The sequence below is a fragment of the Ascaphus truei genome, chromosome 8 (assembly GCF_040206685.1).
Source record: "Ascaphus truei isolate aAscTru1 chromosome 8, aAscTru1.hap1, whole genome shotgun sequence".
In the NCBI taxonomy this organism is placed as follows: domain Eukaryota; kingdom Metazoa; phylum Chordata; class Amphibia; order Anura; family Ascaphidae; genus Ascaphus; species Ascaphus truei.
Genome location: NC_134490.1, coordinates 75681205 through 75701831, shown reverse-complemented (window position 1 = coordinate 75701831; position 20627 = coordinate 75681205). Strand labels below are relative to the sequence as shown.

The 20627-nt window shown below is 41.0% G+C and overlaps 1 protein-coding gene across 2 annotated transcripts in view; it reads left to right on the top strand.

Annotated features, from left to right (window-relative positions):
* Positions 1-20301, top strand: part of LOC142502007 (heparan sulfate glucosamine 3-O-sulfotransferase 1-like) — a 134427-nt gene extending 114126 nt beyond the window's left edge. The window contains exons 2-3 of one of the 2 annotated variants that reach the window (XM_075612715.1): positions 12486-12597; positions 16236-20301. In XM_075612715.1, the coding sequence (XP_075468830.1) occupies positions 16360-17304 (945 nt within the window). In that variant the 5' untranslated portion in view covers positions 12486-12597; positions 16236-16359 and the 3' untranslated portion in view covers positions 17305-20301. The remainder of the gene's footprint in view (positions 1-12485; positions 12598-16235) is intronic. The other variant, XM_075612714.1, reaches the window with a different exon arrangement.
* The last annotated feature ends 326 nt before the right edge of the window (positions 20302-20627 follow it).

The following is a 20627-nucleotide window of genomic DNA, read 5'->3' as shown; positions in this document are numbered from 1 at the left end:
TGAATCATAAGGTATACTTAGTTTTTCACACATGGCTTCTCCATTTTGGCTTTTTTTTTGTTAAATAAATTAAGACACGGTGTAATATGTCTTGTGTTGTTGTTCATCTGAGGTTGTATTTACCTAATTTTAAGACCTGCTAAGGAACAGATGATTGTTATTATGTCCTGATATGTAAAACCATAGAATTCAAAGAGGGTGTACTTTTTTTTTCACACCACTGTGTGTGTGTATGTGTGTGTATATGTGTGTGTATATATATATATATATATGTGTGTGTGTGTATGTATGTATATATATATATATATATATATATATATATATATATATATATAAAAACAAGAATTGTAGCGCCAAGGTATTAATAGTGATAAACTAAATAGTGACTAAAGTGTTAATTGGATGAAGTGAACTTGAATGTAAAATAAATGCAAAGTATGACTATTTCTAAAAAACATATAAATTATTGATTATCAGCAAAAATGCAACACAAAACTTCACAACATATATAAATAATGTGAAAGTGCAAAAAATGTGTATAGAGAAAAGGAAAAGAGTCCAACCAGTCCTTTTTAAATCAGTCCATGAAATATGTAAATAATTAGTGCTGGTGTGGGGGGTCTCCGGCTGCTCTCAATAAGGATGAACCACATCCAAGATTACCTAAAAAAAAAAAAGAAGATAGAGCGCACGTCCCATAGCATAATACTGTTGATTTCATGGTAAAAGGGAAAGGAAAGGGTGGGGGAAAGAATTGCACTCACAGAAGTAAAAAATCAATTAAAACATTGTGTGAATAATTCACCACCATCCGGTCTCTGCACTGCAAACATCCACAGATCTTGGCTCCCTCAGGGCTGCGTGGAGATGATGTTATTCACAGGAGGCCAGTGGTGTAGTTCGCCGAGAGGATTCAGTCCATATATTTCCGAAAAACGCCTCCTTCACTTCGATGGCTGCCAGATCAATCGCGCGCTTCAAAGCTGCCTCGTGCGCATGTGCAGCGACGTAGTGACGTGATTGCGCAATTTGGATTCCCTGACGCGTTTTGTCACCAGAGGGCGACTTTCTCAAAGGGCTGATGCTGAATGGACAAAGTTCCTGGTATTTAAAGCTGGTTGGTTGCTTAGCAACCCGTAATTGACAGAAAATAGATAAATTAACCTGTTAGATACTGACGGAGACTGAGAAGCCCCATAGAGAAGTCAGTATAAAATAATAATAATTTGCTCAACATTACTAGCTCATAATAAGGAGCATATGATAGAAGGAAAAGCAACTAACATAAGAACATAAGAGGCTGGCCATAAGGAAAATTAGGATAACACTAAATGTAATAGAAATATGTTAAAGAATATAAACGAATACAACTATAAATCAACTAAACTAATAATCCCTATGTCATCAATTATATAGGATTGTGAGGTAAGGAAACACTTACATAACATAGGAGTGTATATAATAACATTTAGACTCATTAATGCAGATACTAATTATTAATTATACATAATTACACATTAAAATAAAAATATATATAATAAGATTATATATGTAAAATCATTATATTTGACAATTAATTAATTAAACATAACTTCATATGAACCTATTAAACACTGCATACACACCTTAAATAGACCAGTATAATAGATGATTAATAAATAATCAACTATTCATAAGGCAAAAAATATATATAATATACTATTCAAGCCTACCAAACAATCAATTCATCCATCAGTATCTAACAGGTTAATTTATCTATTTTCTGTCAATTACGGGTTGCTAAGCAACCAATCGGCTTTAAATACCAGGAACTTTGTCCATTCAGCATCAGCCCTTTGAGAAAGTCGCCCTCTGGTGACGAAACGCGTCAGGGAATCCAAATTGCGCAATCACGTCACTACGACGCTGTGCATGCGCACGAGGAAGCTTTGAAGCGCGCGATTGATCTGGCAGCCATCGAAGTGAAGGAGGCGTTTTTCGTAAATATATGGACTGAATCCTCTCGGCGAACTACACCACTGGCCTCCTGTGAATAACATCATCTCCACGCAGCCCTGAGGGAGCCAAGATCTGTGGATGTTTGCAGTGCAGAGACCGGATGGTGGTGAATTATTCACACAATGTTTTAATTGATTTTTACTCCTGTGAGTGCAATTCTTCCCCCACCCTTTCCTTTCCCTTTTACCATGAAATCAACAGTATTATGCTATGGGGCGTGCGCTCTATCTTCTTTTTCATATATATATATATATATATTACTTGCTTTACCCTACCTCTTATTTTTGTTCTGTACCCCCCACATAATTTTCATTTGTCCTCTTTATGGTATTGTTGAAAAATGTCAAATAAAGTGTGTTAAAAAAAATATATATATTTACTTACCAGATATGGGGATCCTCTGGAGATGATCTAAGGTCCCCCGACATTCAGGGACCATTTGGTTCCCAAGTGACGAGCATGTTTGTCCACCAGAGAAGAATACTTGCATGGTAAACACAAAATGGCCACAGGGGTACAAAGTTGCAGCGTCATAGGGACATAACTTTGCTTCTTTCTATCTGTTACCTTGCCGTACCAGTTGTATTTTTTGGTGTCAAAACCGGCATTAAAAAAAATACAAATATCTCGGAAACTGAGGGAACTCTGGATTGCTGCTTTTAAGCGTTTTATGACTGAAAGCAATGAGGATACAGAAAATATTTTCCTAATAAATATGTACATGTATTAAAATTGGTATGTTAAGCTTTTTCTTTAATATGTAGGATAACATTAGATAACTGCTTGCTGATAAACATGCTTGAGGCACATTTCCAAATGAGTTGAGTTGCTGAGCCAAATACCTCTGAACAGATGGACAAGAGACTAGGTATCTAAAAGACCATGTGTGTATGTCAGTTATTATTGTTGTCAGTAGAATTCTCCGATAGCAATGCTTAAATGATTGAGCTTATGGTCAAAAATAAAGCCACAGTAATATGAAGTAGGAACATATTACATTGTCCATTTTAGCTGTGCTCATTGTTTTAGGAAACCTGTAGTGGTACAGTCACTGGAAGCTACATACGAGTGAGGCTTGCACCAGAAAATTGATGTTGTGTGTCGTCCTATGCATGGAGTCGCTAGCCGCCCATTTTAGGGGCAACCCACATATAAAAGATATCCAAGTACAATCGCAATCCCATAAGGTGGCATTATATGCTGATGACGTCATATTGATGTTGTCACAACTTCTCACCTCTCTGCCCAACCTATTCAGCCTACTAGGCAGATTCAATAGAATATCGGAATTTAAAATAAATCAATCTAAATCGGAGGCCCTAAACATAAACACACCTAAAGACATAGAAAAATTAATAGCATTGAACTTTAATTTCAATTGGCAACCCAAGACAATGAAATACCTGGGGATAAATATCACGAAAAATGATAAGGCTCTATATAAGGCCAATTACCCCAAACTCCTACAGTCCTTAAAAAGAGAGATGGGGGAGTGGTCGTCATACAATATCTCTTGGATTGGGAGGATCTATTGCGTTAACATGAATCTATTGCTGTGTTTTATATCTGTTTCAGACTCTTCCGTTTCCAGTTGTTAAATCAGACATATTGTGCATGCAATCTCGGATATCAAAATGTATCTGGAATAATAAGAAACCACGCATTAAGGCAAAAAATTTCCACAGACCTACTGCGGACGGGGGACTGGGGGTACCTTGCTTGCTCTCATACTACAAAGCAGCTCAATTTTTTCAAATTGTGCAATGGCACACAGACCCTGCCTTATGGTGATGGGTGGCACTAGAGAGCGAACTATGCGCCCAGTTGGAACTCTGTAACCTGATTTGGTACCCCAAAATTAGGCTTAAAGCAATAATCAAACCGCTCTCCTCAATGCTCAACTCATTCGCAATCTGGGAGGCCACCAAATTTAGATGCTCACTGACTTCTACGCACTCCCTGATGATTCCTCTGTATGGAAACCCGAATTTTGCTCCAGGCCTGGATAGTAAAGATTTAAGTGTTTGGAAACAACATGGGTTGGGGAGGTTGAAGGATCTGGAGAGTAGAATCACTATTAAAACATTCGATCGGATTAAGTCAGAAAAAGACATCCCTAAAACAGAATTTTTTAGGTACCTCTAGATCCGGGCATTTTACACCAAACACACGATATGTCCACAGTTGATGAATTTTGAAATGCTCTGTGTGCTGGGTAACGACACACGGGAACTAACATCTAGAATGTACGGAGAGGTGATCGGTTCAGGAAGGGACTATTCTCAGAATTTAAGCTTTATGTCTCAACGGGAGTCAGATTTGAACACGACGTTAGAGGAGGAAGAGTGGAGTGAGATAGTTAAAGCAGCGACCAAGAGTTCCATATGTACAACATTAAAGGAGAATGCATATAAGGTACTAATGAGGTGTTACCTCAACCCAGTAAAACTATCTAAATTCGGCCCAGGTTATTCCCTCTTGTGCCCTAAACAATGCGGAGAGCCAGCGGAACTGTTACACAAGCTGTGGTCTTTCCCTCGAATAGCCCCACTGTACCAATTCTGCTGATAATAAATGGAGGTAGATGTCATGTTTGATAACCAAACTACATGATAACAAATCATTTAATAAAACTCCATAAAAAGACAAGCTTGGTTGGACAGACGAACAGGGTTTAAAAAACAGACAATTGTGCTAGTAATTTCTTCGTTTCTACGTTGAGGTGTAAAATTGAAATTCTACTTACTAGAAGAAGCTAGGACACAAGCCTAGTACATGGAGGTCTCGATATGATGCAGATTCCCGGCTGCTGTGGACGTACTGAATCAGCTGCTCAGCCTCGCCTCTCCGGTGGAACCAGCACCCCTGAGGAAGAGACAATTCTGTCTTGAAACGCTTAGGGATAACACAGAGGTAGCCTCAGGGATCCCACAGCTGAGAACAGTGATGTCACTCGGAGGGGCCGGCCGGCCGGCGGGCGAGCACGACTGAAGAGGCGAGGCCGAGCAGCTGATTCAGTACATCACACACCTTTTTATAATAATCTGTCAGCATTTAGCACTTTGCAAACGTTTAAGCAATTTCTAAGTGAACAAAAACAATCCACGCACAAAAGCATCCAAAGTAAAAAAAAAATGATGATGAGTACAGGTTACGCCTCTACTGTGTAGGTTTTCTGATGTTATAGGTTGAAAAAATTGCGGTTGCTGCACGTAGAATTTATTTGGTTCCCTTTAAGATCCACACAGATAAAAAAAAAACAATGTTACCTATAAACAAACCGGCAAACATAAGACAGGCTTCCAACAACAATCATGCTAAGCATATACAATTCAACCTCCCCACTATTAAACTGTTAAGATGTAACATGTTGCTTTTGGTCTGGCCGGCTGCCTTGAGAAGCGAAATCTATGTGCAAAATGTTTGCCGTATCTCGTTATTGTGATAATCCTAGCTTCTACCAGATCGAGAGATAAAAATACAGATTGCAGATGCAGGTCAGCAGATGTACGCCTCAGGTGCTGTAAGTTCAGTGAAGAGGGAAATGTGCAGTAAAACAGATGATATAATTGTAAACGCTGTCCAATTTATTCCTGGCCAACTTACTTTACCGTGTGGATGATATTTAAAGGGATATTGTCAAATCAGCAGGACAGCATGTAATACAAATGTGTCCGATCTCATTGACAAGTCCTGAGGACACCATGCTAGGAAGTAATCCATGCCTGCTGATTGCCAGTATAATACAATAATGTGTTACTGCTAAGAAGTATGCATATTAAACTTTATATGCTGGCTGGGAAAATAATACAGGGTCCACCGTAATAGTCTTTCTAAGTACTGCTATTTCAACATAGTCATCATTTACTACAACCCTCAAGGAAAAGAGCTATCAAGAGGTCAGAAGGGGTCCCAAAAGCCCGGTGGCAAAATAGGTCCTGTCTGAATTTGCTTTCCAATTTCCATGTGACATATGGGGACATATTATTTACTAAATGGTGCTACGCCTTAGGGCACCTTATAGGCAAGTCATTTGAATGGAGTGAATGGGCAGTTTGTTGGTACTGGATATATTATATAGTTGAGCAACAGGGAGAGAATATACAGACAAGAGTTTTCATGCAAGTGGCTTCACTATTTACAGGGAAAAACTTGTGCTGACTTGGTATTCAGTTCATACAAGTTTTTTTCGTACATGCAACATGTGTGTTGCCAATACCATTGCTGTGTTCCTTAAGTATTTAGGAGACGTTTATGCATACATGTTAAATATATGTTCTTGCCTGGCAAATAATTCAGGGCACATCTTTATGATTTATAATAATATCAAAACAGCGTTGGATTTACAACGCGGTGAAAGCATTTCAGAATTTTCAGTTTCATTTATAAGAAGAGGACATGATGCAGTATTTTCAAACTCAGGGAATTGTTCGTTAAAAGAATACATTATCAAGTTTCTGAGCTATCTACAGTATGTCTTGTATAGCACACACACAGAGCAGACCCGGCTCCCGTGCGCTTTTTAAAAACTCCAAAGATGGAGCAGAGAATCAATCGGGGTTCGGAAAGGTGATTTTCAAAGAGCCAAGTCTTGAGCTGTTTTCTGAGTGTGGGATGGTCTGTGATGTTTCTGATGGATATGGGGAGGGCGTTCCATTCCCTGGCTCCCTGTGCCGAAGGGCACGACCAGCTCGTCTAGCGAGTTTGAATCTGGGGACTTTTATAAGGCCGCGTCCAGGGTGGGAGGGCGCTCGCTGGCGCTCGAGCGCCGTGATGTCAGGCACTGGGCGATTCCTGGCCAGCTAGTTGCACGCTCTGGGCGGGCGTGTCGTGGTGGGCGCAGTTATGATGTCACGGAGCTGGTTCGCCCTCATTGGGCGAACAGCTCAAGTGACGCGCTATAGAGCGGCCTAATCAAATGGATTTGTCTCGCTGAGCGCCGTGCAGCTTGGACACTACAACTTACTTTAATTGTTGTGATCGCTCGCGAGCAAGCACTCAGCCTGGACGAGGCATTAGTTGAAGGTTTTGGGATCTTAGATTCCAGGTGGGTCTCTGCAACTTGAATTTTGTTTGAAAGTAGAGGGGTCCTACGTCATGGAACGCCCGGTGTACCATAGCGAGGCGTTTAAACGTTGCAACTCTACGTTTCTTTCCATTACTTTTGATTCTAAAGCCACTGTAAACATGAGTTGTAAAGTCTACCCGTGCATTTTAATAATTCACAGTTCTGTACAATGAATCACATTTGAAAGAAGGAAGTACATAGATGAATACAGTTTTCTTGCTCCACCACAAGGCATGGGCGTGAGTCTTATTGTTGTGGTCATATAAGCTTGTACCAACAACAGCTTCATCATTTTGGTCACACTTTCAATCCACTTGCCGTGAAACCTTATCATGACCTGCTGAAATTGAAAACCTAACCTTCCCTAAATAACAGATGAGGAATTCTGCAAGTTGACATTTTGTATAAGAATTGCTCTCTGCTCTCTCTAGTTTTGACCTAAAGAATTGCGACATCTGAGCACCCACTTTCCCATCCCTGTAGGATTAGCAGTGTTCAATTTGACGTTAGTTCATAAAGATGTTAACAGACTAATCATCGCAGAGCTTATCAGTGACCAAGGGAATGAGCTTCAGCGCAAAAAAAAGTGCCAGCGCCACTGCTATACGTCAGGGGGGCACAACTCCAGTCCTTAAGCCCCCCCAACAGGTCAGGTTTTCAGGATATCCCAGCTTCAGCACAGGTGGCTCTCTGATTGAGCCACCTGTGCTGAAGCAGGGACTGATCAAGATACCTGTGCTGAAGCAGGGATATCCTGAAAACCTGACGTGGGGGGAGGGGGGTTGAGAACTGGAGTTGAGCACCCCTGATCAACATAATGATGTTAACAAAACACATATCAACTCAGCTGCAGCACTGTTCTACATTGTTTATTTTTACAGCTCTTGCTATAGTAACTGAATTAAAGGACTTGTACCCCAAATCAGATATTTCAATGACCTTAACCTTTTTCTTTATTATTGAGACAACAGTATGTGAAATAGCCACACTGAGCTGTAACATGGATATTTAAGTGAGCAGCTGTTTCTTTGAGGCCAAATTTAAGGGACTAATTCTATATACGGCGAAACAAGAGTTCGGGCTGTTTTTTAGCTGAAAATCCCCCCGACTGTGGATTTTGGGCTGCAAAACAGCCCCAAACAGCCTCTTTGGCATATAAATAAAAAAAAAAAAGGCCCTAAGGTTCGGAGATGCTCCAAATGACATTAGTACATCATCCTTTAATTCAGACCTCCTATATATTTATCCAGGGGGCAGACAACAGGAGTATGGTCATATTTGCAGAAGCTCTGCCCAGATGCTGGAAAATAAGTCACATCTCAGCTACAGATCCAAGCAAGAGCAGAATTGATCAAATAAATACAGCTATCAAGCAACTTTATCTGCCTTGGTGTATTTCTTTTGATATTCATAAAGTTGTCATAATTTCATAAGATAGATGTTATCCAATCAGACAAATTACTAGTTGAATCTCTATCTACAGGTGATAAGAGGTGGACTTATAAAGAGCAACCAACCATCAATTTTAATAGCACTGTCATGTTTCTCAATGCTGTGGCAAGACACATTGAAGAGGTTTTACTGTTTAACTTTGTATGCTAGTGAACTGAACCGGTAGATATTACAGCTTGTAACCACCTATCAATCTGCCAGGTGTGTTTTTTCCAATTGTTAGACTAAGGCCGTGCCTATAGTGCCATCGTTGGCGACAGCGACACGGCGGGTGACGTCACCCGTCGCCACCGGGCGAAAGTTATGTTTTGCCGGGCGGCGTGGTCGCGGGATTCCGGCAATTTGATTTGTTCAAGGGCCGTCACGTGACGCGACAGCCCTTGAAAAATCAAATTTTGCCGGCTTCCAGTTTCCGCGACGTCGCTCCGTTGCTTTGTCGCCGTCGGCGGCAATGTATTTGTTTTCGGGCTACGTCGCGTCGCCAGCAATATAAGCGCGGCCTATTGCAGAATATTCTAAGCCTGAACATAATTTCTTTATACATCTTTCTTTCTCACCCTAATTAAAGAGTGCTAGTTGACATATTGGTCCCAGACCTTGGAAACACCTAATTCCCTGCCATGATGAACCTCATGTGCTATGTACTTAAGCCTCCCACCTTCCGTTTAGAGATCACATCGAATGGAGAGACCTCTGCAGTCTCAAAAGCTTATGCAGAACAAAACATTGTACAATTTATATGGTGGTCAATTAAAAACCTACAAAAATGTATTTCTTATCTTTAAATAGTCATTATTCACTGATTGTGTCAACACTTACCAGAACTCCCTCCTACTGTCTCTGTACGTTCTCCCTACCTACCAATTAGACTGTAAGCTCCTCGGGGCAGGGACTCCTCTTCCTTAATGTTACGTTTATGTCTAAAGCACTTATTCCCATCATCTGTTATTTATATTATCTGTTATTTATTTGATTACCACATGCATTACTACTGTGAAGCCCTATGTACATTAATAGCGCTATATAAATAAAGACATACAATACAATACAACACTTAGATATGTATTTACTCTCGGAATGACACTTTGAATTCCATCCTAAGATGTTGTGTCTGCAGATCATGCCGGCTTTGGAAAGGGGAGGACTTGTACAATAATGATCCTAAGGATGTAGGCCCATGCTTACTAAGCAGTGCCATTCCAAAAGACACCTCCCTGTGCCACACGACGGTAGGGTCCATTAAAGGGACTGGGCCATAAGCGGTCTCCCGACACTGTAGGTGTCTTATGGAATAGCACCACTTAGTAGATTTGCCCCTTCATGTCCAAAGTGTAAGACGATATGATGTCCAAGTCGATCTTTAATGAAGATGAAGAATGGTAAGGTAACCCAACTACAATACAGGAGAAAGCAAGTATCCTATCTGAGTTACCTATAATATCTCAAAAGCTGTTTCCAATAAACCGTCTACACAGATCCTGTATGGCTTTGTGTACTATTTGATTTGGGAAACATTCAGCTACCCATACACACCTGTGGAGAGGACTCCACCATCATTACATCAACATGAATAGTTGATTGGCAATGTGTTCATTTCTGTACTCCGATTTATGTTAACAAATTACAGTTAATTTGATTTTGATTAGAAATACTAATTTTCGCTGCATACATTTTGTTCCTTATTTATGTCAAGAAGATTTTTTATTTATATGCAAATAAATAATACATGATCTGAAAATCTATTTAATCCTCGACTATTTGGTGTGACTTCCACGGTTAAAATAGAAAAATATGGAAGGGGTACGACACCAGAGATGTACATTCCAATGCTGTGACTTTTATTGCCTCTTTGCACCCGCATTTCCTTGCCACACACCTGGATCCTTTTTCGTGGTATAATATAGTGTTTGACACGCTATGTTGAACCCTGAAAAATGCCCAGGTGTGCAGGACTAAAATAATGCAGAGAAGCAATAGATAATAATAATAATAATAATAATAAAATAGTTGTGGGACAGCATTTTTCAAGTTTATCACCATAATGAATTCGACATTTTTTGGAAGTGTTTAGCCCTCCCTATTCTGCGTTTTTTCTATGTTCCCGCATTTTTAGTTACAGAGTATAGAAAAAAAGGAAATACAGTATTATCACTCGTGTGTTTCGTTTGCACCGTGGCATGTTTGTGCCCCTGCACCGTGGCATGTTTGTGCCCCTGCACCCTGGCATGTTTGTGCCCCTGCACCCTGGCATGTTTGTGCCCCTGCACCCTGGCATGTTTGTGCCCCTGCACCCTGGCATGTTTGTGCCCCCGCACCCTGGCATGTTTGTGCCCCTGCACCCTGGCATGTTTGTGCCCCTGCACCCTGGCATGTTTGTGCCCCCGCACCCTGGCATGTTTGTGCCCCTGCACCCTGGCATGTTTGTGCCCCTGCACCCTGGCATGTTTGTGCCCCCGCACCCTGGCATGTTTGTGCCCCCTGGCATGTTTGTGCCCCTGCACCCTGGCATGTTTGTGCCCCTGCACCCTGGCATGTTTGTGCCCCCGCACCCTGGCATGTTTGTGCCCCTGCACCCTGGCATGTTTGTGCCCCTGCACCCTGGCATGTTTGTGCCCCTGCACCCTGGCATGTTTGTGCCCCCGCACCCTGGCATGTTTGTGCCCCTGCACCCTGGCATGTTTGTGCCCCTGCACCCTGGCATGTTTGTGCCCCTGCACCCTGGCATGTTTGTGCCCCTGCACCCTGGCATGTTTGTGCCCCTGCACCCTGGCATGTTTGTGCCCCCGCACCCTGGCATGTTTGTGCCCCCGCACCCTGGCATGTTTGTGCCCCTGCACCCTGGCATGTTTGTGCCCCTGCACCCTGGCATGTTTGTGCCCCCGCACCCTGGCATGTTTGTGCCCCTGCACCCTGGCATGTTTGTGCCCCTGCACCCTGGCATGTTTGTGCCCCCGCACCCTGGCATGTTTGTGCCCCCTGGCATGTTTGTGCCCCTGCACCCTGGCATGTTTGTGCCCCCGCACCCTGGCATGTTTGTGCCCCCGCACCCTGGCATGTTTGTGCCCCCTGGCATGTTTGTGCCCCCGCACCCTGGCATGTTTGTGCCCCCGCACCCTGGCATGTTTGTGCCCCCGCACCCTGGCATGTTTGTGCCCCCGCACCCTGGCATGTTTGTGCCCCTGCACCCTGGCATGTTTGTGCCCCCGCACCCTGGCATGTTTGTGCCCCTGCACCCTGGCATGTTTGTGCCCCTGCACCCTGGCATGTTTGTGCCCCCGCACCCTGGCATGTTTGTGCCCCCTGGCATGTTTGTGCCCCTGCACCCTGGCATGTTTGTGCCCCTGCACCCTGGCATGTTTGTGCCCCCGCACCCTGGGATGTTTGTGCCCCCGCACCCTGGCATGTTTGTGCCCCCGCACCCTGGCATGTTTGTGCCCCTGCACCCTGGCATGTTTGTGCCCCTGCACCCTGGCATGTTTGTGCCCCTGCTTCCTGTCATGTTTGTGCCCCTGCACCCTGGCATGTTTGTGCCCCTGCACCCTGGCATGTTTGTGCCCCCGCACCCTGGCATGTTTGTGCCCCCGCACCCTGGCATGTTTGTGCCCCTGCACCCTGGCATGTTTGTGCCCCTGCATCCTGTCATGTTTGTGCCCCTGGACCCTGGCATGTTTGTGCCCCGCACCCTGGCATGTTTGTGCCCCTGCATCCTGTCATGTTTGTGCCCCTGCACCCTGGCATGTTTGTGCCCCCGCACCCTGGCATGTTTGTGCCCCTGCAGGAGTGCCCTGGTTCCATATGCTTTGTGACAGTATTGGGTGATGGCTTTTGGACATGTGTAAATGACAGCATAATAATAATAATAAATCACATTGGATCATTACTCGCATCATTGTTCTGACATTTTTAGTACCAGCAGAGGTCATTAGGATGAATCACTTGAACTTTAAATACATGTTTTTCATTGCAGGCGTACTGGAAGGACCTGCCTGATAAATGTAATGTTCTGCACTCTCCCAGAAAGATGTTAGGATTTGCATACATCTGTGACCTACCATTTCAAGTTACCTTAAAATCTTCAGGTGGTAATAAAACTATTTGTTGCTTATATTGCGCGGTGAATGTAGGCAGCTCTGTACAAAGAATTTTGTTAGCACAATGAATCCCTGTCTATCTATCTCAATGTCTTGTATAGCGGATACACAGAGAGAACCCTGCTCCTATGCACTTTCTATGCAGAGCTTACAATCTATTTGTGGTGCCTGAGGCACAGGGAGAAAAGTTGACATGCCCCCAAATCACAAGGAGAAGTAACATTTTTATTTGAATGGTGTTTATCTTCTTTAAAGGCAGTACTGTATTATTGAAACTACTATAATAATAGCATGTTCTTGTAAAGCGCTGCTAGTTTTATGTAGCGCTTTACAGAGACATTTTGCAGGCACAGGTCCCTGCCATGTGGAGCTTACAATCTATGTTTTTGGTGCTTGAGGCACAGGGAGATAAAATGACTTACCCAATGTCACAAAGAGTTGACCCCGGGAATTGAACCAGGCTCCCCTGCTTCAAACTCTCAATTTACTTACTCTGTCTTGACTCACTGAGCCACTCCCTCTGAAGCTACTCCTTCAGTCCAGTTCTGTACACAGTTACAGTATATGCGGTGCTTTTAGCTGCAATGGTTAATTTAGATAAACAATCCCAAACTACTGGGAGAAAATGTGCGAATTATATTTAATGCAGTAGATAAGAGTATATAATGTTTCAGACGTAATAAAGGTGCAAAAATATTCATTTATTTTCATTATTTTTTCAGAAACAATGGGACATGAAAAACATACAAGTATATGTACCTAAAATGGGATACATTTATTTAAAGAATATATGTTTTTGAATTAAAAAAAAACGAAAATACAAATTTTTACAAATGTTAATGTTTTTACATATCATACATACTCCTGTACACATAGAAATTATGTATGTCTTGTCATTAAATGTTTTATTGTCTATTACTTAGAGCAGCAAAACGTGAAAAATCCTATATATGTTTTAAATAAATCAGTTCTGTAGTATTAGATAATAATGTCTGCATTTTTTTAAGCGCCTAATGCCATTTTAATGATTTTGTAATGTGCTGACCATCATTTGGTTGCTACATAAACCATTTAGAGAGTCATATCCACTTCCTCTTTTGAAACAGTCTCTCACACACACACCTCTTTGAGCTCTGTCCTTTGGCAACAAAGTATTACAAACATCTGTTGATGTGTTCTAAACAGCAGACTGTCTATTACTACAGTAGGAAAGCTGCAACAATCATGTGTTACACTTAGTAATATAATGTTGCATATCAGCTGCAGCATTTCACAGCCTGCAACACGAAGAAGGCGGCCATTTTTTTACGTTAACAATCAGGATTTGTACAGATTTATAACAGGAGCACTAAACGCTAGCCAGCTTAGGCAAGAATGTAGAATTATACATTGTCACACGCTTTACCTATACAAATAAGAAAAAAAGGGGAAAGGGGGTATGTAGCATTGCTGCTTTAAGTACTAATAAATTCAGTCTTAAAATTGTCTGCTGAAGTTGAGCACATTTTTTCCTCCGGTAAAATGTGTGAAGGTGTGTTGTGTATGTTTGTCATCCTGCAGCTTGCATGGGCCCTGTCAGGTAATAGAATAAAAACTGTCCGCCTATTCCTTTGTTGCTGTTAAGTAGACTCAATATAGTGCCATGGTGAAAAATGAGGTCAAGAAACACCACCCGTTTTAAAATCAGGAGTACAAAGTGTTATCAAAAGTTATTTCCCTGAGTACTAAGCACTGCAATGTGCTTGCCAGCCAATAGAAGAGGTATCCAGTTCATCTGTTGCCAGTTTTTTGTCAACTTACTGCATCATCACAGACCCATTGCCCTTCCTTGGCGTCCTGATGTTTGGTAATAAAGAAGTATCAGTCTTCACATAAAATCCCTAACAATGTTACCTAGTTCACTAGTAGGCACCATTTTTTCCTAGCGTAGTACAGAGTTGCTGATTTACTTGTTATCTGAGGCTAGTATTTACAGTGTTTTGTGTGAGACACTTTTCATCTTGGAGCTGGAAACTAATTTCACTAACAATTTAATAATTTCCTGGCCAAGTACTAGAGTAAAATGGAGAGTGTGGAGTTAACAGGGTTGTGCTAACTCCGAGGGAAGGTTGGCTAAAGTAACATGATTGACAGCCTGCTGCACCTCAATCAGCCAACAATATGTTATATGGTCACTTCTCGCTAACATGTAGCAAAGCTTTCCACCAGTCAGTCAATCAACAAGGTTTTGGAGTTAAAGTAAAATACATATTATTAATCCATTTATTGGGCCAAATCGCTTTTTAAGCCATCATTTTCTCCTCAAACCGTCTAACTAATTTATGCATGCTAATTAGCATTTGGCTGTCACCCTCTCCTTCCAAATATTACATGATGATTAGCAGATACTCCTAGACTTGAAAACTCCTTCTCTCCCAGCGTGATATATGAGCTTTTTGGCAAGCCAGTTAAACTAGTTAAGTTGGTTACTCGTAATGGTTTCCGTGAGACTAGTGGATGTTGTGACTCACCCCTTAGGCTTTTGAGAACAGTTTAGTCAGCCGCTGATATTCACACCAATCATTTTGCCCACTTTTAGACTAATTTAGCTTTATCAACACAGTTTAGCTGTTTGAATGTGAACAAGGCCATAGGCACAAGTAAAGCGGTTACTAGCCAATAGCTACAGTTTACCACAAACTGAAAAGGCAATAGATTCGAGTTTGAAATATAGACAGACGGTGTCTCATTAAATTATGCAGTGTTCCTCAGAAAAGACAAAATATAGTGACAGAAGAGATTGTGAAAGAAAGAACATCAGAAGGCAAAAGGTCCTCCACTTAGTCTTAGAAGCAACAAATGAAGATTTTTTTTTTAAAGCTACATTACCATTTATTTGTTCAGAACAGTTTTGTTTACAAATTACATTTCTGATACCTGGTGCATATGACTGGATACCTTATTCTGAAGTCCTCCTGGTCTTTTGCATTACCTATGTAGCCAACGTTATTGCAACCGGGTGGTGCGCTCAAGCTGGTAAAATGGTGCAATAGCCTCACCCCTTTCTCTCGCCAGCTGATTAACAACAATGGCCGCTTCTCCCACTGGTGCGTTGTGTATGTCCCGCTGCAGCAAGCCACGGAATGCAATAACCGCTACATCTGTACATCTAAAGATTCTTTTGAAGAAATTATTTTGTCAGTTAAAGAAATGTGGCTGGTCTTGTGATTTTCTTTTAAGAACTTGTACACAACATGCATTAAACAAACACCTTTATTCTAATGTTCATTGGGGGAGATTCACTGGGCACTGATGCGGATGAAAACACCCAGACCCAGCGCTAATTTCCATTGGGGAATAGCAGATAATGCCGGATCGGGGTGAGATATCCTGCATCAGTGGTCAGTGAATCCCGGCGATTGCTTTCCCCTTCTGACTTGTGCAAGGCTCTGATGTTTTCATATTTTAGTTTATGGAACAAAAGAAAAGCTCTCAAAGCGAAAGTTTTCACTTTGCTGCAGATAATTCACGTTGCTAGTAGAACTGAAGTTATAAGCGTGTGTCAATCATAATGGCTTATGGATGTTTAATAATTGTATATTAGCATTTTTCTAATAATTTCAATTTTTTGTTCTTTTTTATTTTAGATGCTTCTGAAAACCATTGTCATTCTTCCTTTCTTCTCGTCTAAAGCGTCAAGGTCAAAACTGCACAAGTTTTCATTAGCCACATTTAACGTTATTTTGAACTGACTGCTTCATTTCTCTCTACATGGCCATTCTAGTGGTATCCGCGCTTCTTCTACTGACCCAGCGTCAGGCAGCTCTGGTTGAGCTCCATGTGCCAAAGAATGCTACATTATTAGAAGCCCTCCAGTTTGAAGTAGGAGTTCTCAGCAATGCGAGTGAGCATTACTCGACACAGGTCAGGCCTCCTGGTACAAGTCGTCGCAAACCTCAAACCATAATTGTAGGCGTCCGAAAAGGCGGGACCAGAGCATTACTAGAGATGTTGGACATCCATCCTCATATTGTGGTAGCAGCAACAGAAGTACATTTCTTTGACTGGGAGGAGAATTATGTGAAAGGAATTGACTGGTACAATAATCTGATGCCATTCTCCTATGAAAATCAAATTACTATTGAGAAAACACCAGGCTATTTTACTTCGCCGCAGGCACCAGAAAGGATTCATGACATGAATAGCTCTATTAAACTGCTGCTTATTCTAAGAGACCCCACTGAGAGAGTTATATCTGATTATACCCAAGTATATTACAACAGACTCGAAAGTCACAAACCAGTGCAGCCTTTTGAAGACATAGTTATTAAAAACGGTGCACTTAATACAAGATATAAAGCCATCCAGAGAAGCTTGTATGATATACATATGGAAAGATGGCTCAAGTATTTTAATTTGGATCAGATTCACATAGTGGACGGTAATACGTTAATCAAAAACCCCCTTCCTGAATTGCAGAAGGTTGAAAGATTTCTTAACCTGCCTCCCAGAATTGTGTCTTCAAATTTTTACTTTAATCAAACAAAGGGATTTTACTGCATTCGAAGTGATGGGAGAGAAAGATGTTTGCATGAGTCCAAGGGGCGACCACATCCAGTAGTAAATGGAACTGTGCTAGAACAACTTTATTCATATTTCAGAGAACACAATAGAAAATTCTACACAATGGTGAATCAATCATTTGACTGGCACTGATGTAGCTAAGACTGTGTGCTTTAAAAGTCAGGTGTAGCCAAAGTATGCCAAGCTGTGACATGCACCAACAAAATGCTTCTACGACCTATTGTGAGAGTGAAAAATAAATGACTTGAAGAAAAAGACACTCATGATTTTATGACGTTACTCCTTTATTAATAATGCCTTTAATGTGGAAAGACAGATTTGATATTTTTGTCCACAGCCTGACATATATGAAATTCAAAATGATTTGAGTCAGCTTAAAAATAAAAAATAATATAGAATTCCATTGGTATTGTAAATATATACATATAGTTATAACGTATTATTCCTATTGGTCCGTAATTTTTGTTGGTGGTATTTTTATCTATGTGTATATATATATGTATATATATATACATAGGTGTGATATATTAGACATGTTCCAAAACCTTTAAGTAACAATAAAATTAAAGATTTCATAGATTAAAACATGAAATGTGTGTTAATCGTAAAGTAGCTGATTTTGTATAATTCTTAATGATCTATATTATGTCTTTGTCTTCAAAAAAGACACTAATTTAAGTTACATTTCTATTAAGTGAATAAATGTTCAGGTATTCTAATAAAGTAATAAAATGTGAAACACTTTTGTAATTTAATCCAAATGGTAAAAGCTATTAATATGTTATCTGGGGCACCATCAACAGACAGAATTCATTAAACCCAGGTCAAGATTGTGAAAATGACATTTCTTTCTAGGAGTTCAGGTATCTAGCCAGGACTTCAAGCTCAAGAGAGTCAAAACTCAGACCATTCTGTAAGTTTTATTTCAGGTTTAAAAGACTCTGCTTCATTTGCGAAATCAATGAATCTTAACCAGTTACCAACAAAATAAATCATGGATCTCTTAATGCTGAAATGTATCTTCAATACGATACTCTATAAAGATTTGGCTTCTGATATAAAATTCTGAATCTACACCTTTTCCTTACTCTGTATGGCAATCCAAAAATGGCATAGAAGTTTGCTGAATTCTGTATTTGAACAGCAGTAATCCCTCCCCAAATTGATGTTTTTTCTTTAATATTATTGGAACAGGGGGGTCTTTTAGATCTGAAACACTCTATTTTGAGCTCCAGGGACCCCATGTTTTCAGAGATACCTACAGTTTTAGCTGGCGGTGCACTTCCCAAATTTTTAACGATGGGGCCATTATCCATTGTACTTTCCCGTGACCAGGGCATGCCCATTCCTGAAACGGAGTACTTTTTCTGTGAGAATCCAACAATTTCAAACAATTAAACGTTTAACAAAAGTCGATTTGAAAAAAAAATATTGAAGTATGGTGTATTATAATAAACAAATAATAAATGTCCTTATGCAATAATGGAAATGTACAGAGAACACGTCTAGCAATGTACTAGTTCCTCTTTAATGGAATACAAACATTTCATAAAAACTGCCTTTGTCATTCTTCTATCATTATGAATGTTGTATGGTTCTTATGTATTACTACTTATTTGTACTACCTTGTTGGGTTTTATAGAGCACTGTTAGTGATGGCTCTAATAGCAAACTGACACACATTACTGAAATCCACTGTGTAGAGTTCTGCATTGAGGTCAATCTGTTCATTTTGGAGTGTTTTATGAATAAAGCTGAATGCTGCTTTGGCATGACTGGGGAATCATATCTCCCTTTCTCTAGTTCTCTGGCTGCCCATTATCCAATGTTAGTTGTGCCAACAAATAAATACATAAAACTACAAAACCAATCATTAGAAACTCACATTACATGATGTTGTATAATATATTATTAAAGTGATTGATTAATTATTTAAATGAAGACACAATTGGAATAATGGGTGTAATTAGATCTATATTTCATTTTAAAACAGACCTGGAAATGTTCTCACTAACAAGACTTTAGCAGTGTTTCTGTTGCAAACTATAACAATGTGGTGGGTTTTCTGCAGATGGATGCTCTTTTGTGTTCTTAATCACCAAGTGCTGTTATACATCCATTTGATCATTGAGATATCATGAAAAACCCAAGTGGTAGGTTGAGCACAGGTTACTTACATTCTATTGGCTATTTTCTGGTTTCATTGTTAGAGGGTATTACTACTCAGATAGAAACCTAGCAATTCAAGCACTGCAGGAGAATGCTTTGAAATAACAATGTTCACAGAGTAACGAAAGGTAGTCAGTAAGTATAGAACAAAAGACAACATGGCCCAGTGCTGCATCTAACTTGACATATTATATAGTTAAATAGTTATCTATATATCTTCTCATAAGCAATGGTCATTTAGTTCAATTCTTTGACCAAAGTTTTTTAAGCCAACAGCCACTTCATGGTATGGCCCATCTGTAGCTCCTAACACTGCTGCACCTGCAAAGCTCTCATAACCTCTGTAGCCAAGTGCCCCCGGGCTACTAATTTGCCCTGCCTAACACATAAGCCCTGGTACCAGCGCAGGCAATGTTTGGGTTAAATCCATGCTCCTGCAATAAATCACTCACTTGAGTGACAGGGGGGTGGGCCTTATCTGGGGTTCAGACCTAGGACCCTCCCCTGGGTACAAAAGGGGGTGCAGATCCAAATTTAGAGAGAGATCCCCTCCCTCATGAGAGTGGGAACAGCTACCCCATATTCCACCAGGGGATATGGGAGTCAGGGATGGACTTTTGGGGCCTCAAGACCTGGGGGTGGAGTCCAGAGACTAGAGAGTGAAGAGTATGCTGTAATGTATGCTGTGTATGGCTGTACAAGAATAAAGAACCAGTACTTATTTTATACTCCTGCCTGAGACTGCAGTTCTTCAGGGGGAGGTGATAGTGTTTTCCACAGGGGACAGCGGCTATCCATGATAGGCCCTGTGGAAATGGAGGCACTGCACCCAGAAGAGAAGGTACCAAGCATGAAAAGCCTGCCCTGATTATCCCCACTACCACCGGCGGATGCTCAGACCCACCTGTTAACCATACAGGTAGCACATCACCAGGTAACAGCAGTGAATCTCCCTTGGGGTGGGGGAACATGGGTTACACCTCTCTAATGGAGGGGGAGCTGTCTTTAATAGACTGATCCTTCACAGGTGCAGCAGTGCTAGGAGCAGGAGATGGGCCATGTCATGAATTGGTTGTAGGCTTAAAATACTTTGGCGAATTGAACTAAATGACCCTTGCTTATGAGAAGATATACAGATAAGTATTTAACTATATAATATGTCAAGATAGATATAGCACTGGGCCATTTTGTCTTTTGGTTCTGTACATGAGGTCACAATTCTAGGTAGATAGATATAGCACTCCTTTTGACACTATATATGATGGTGGATTTGGGTTCTAAGCTTA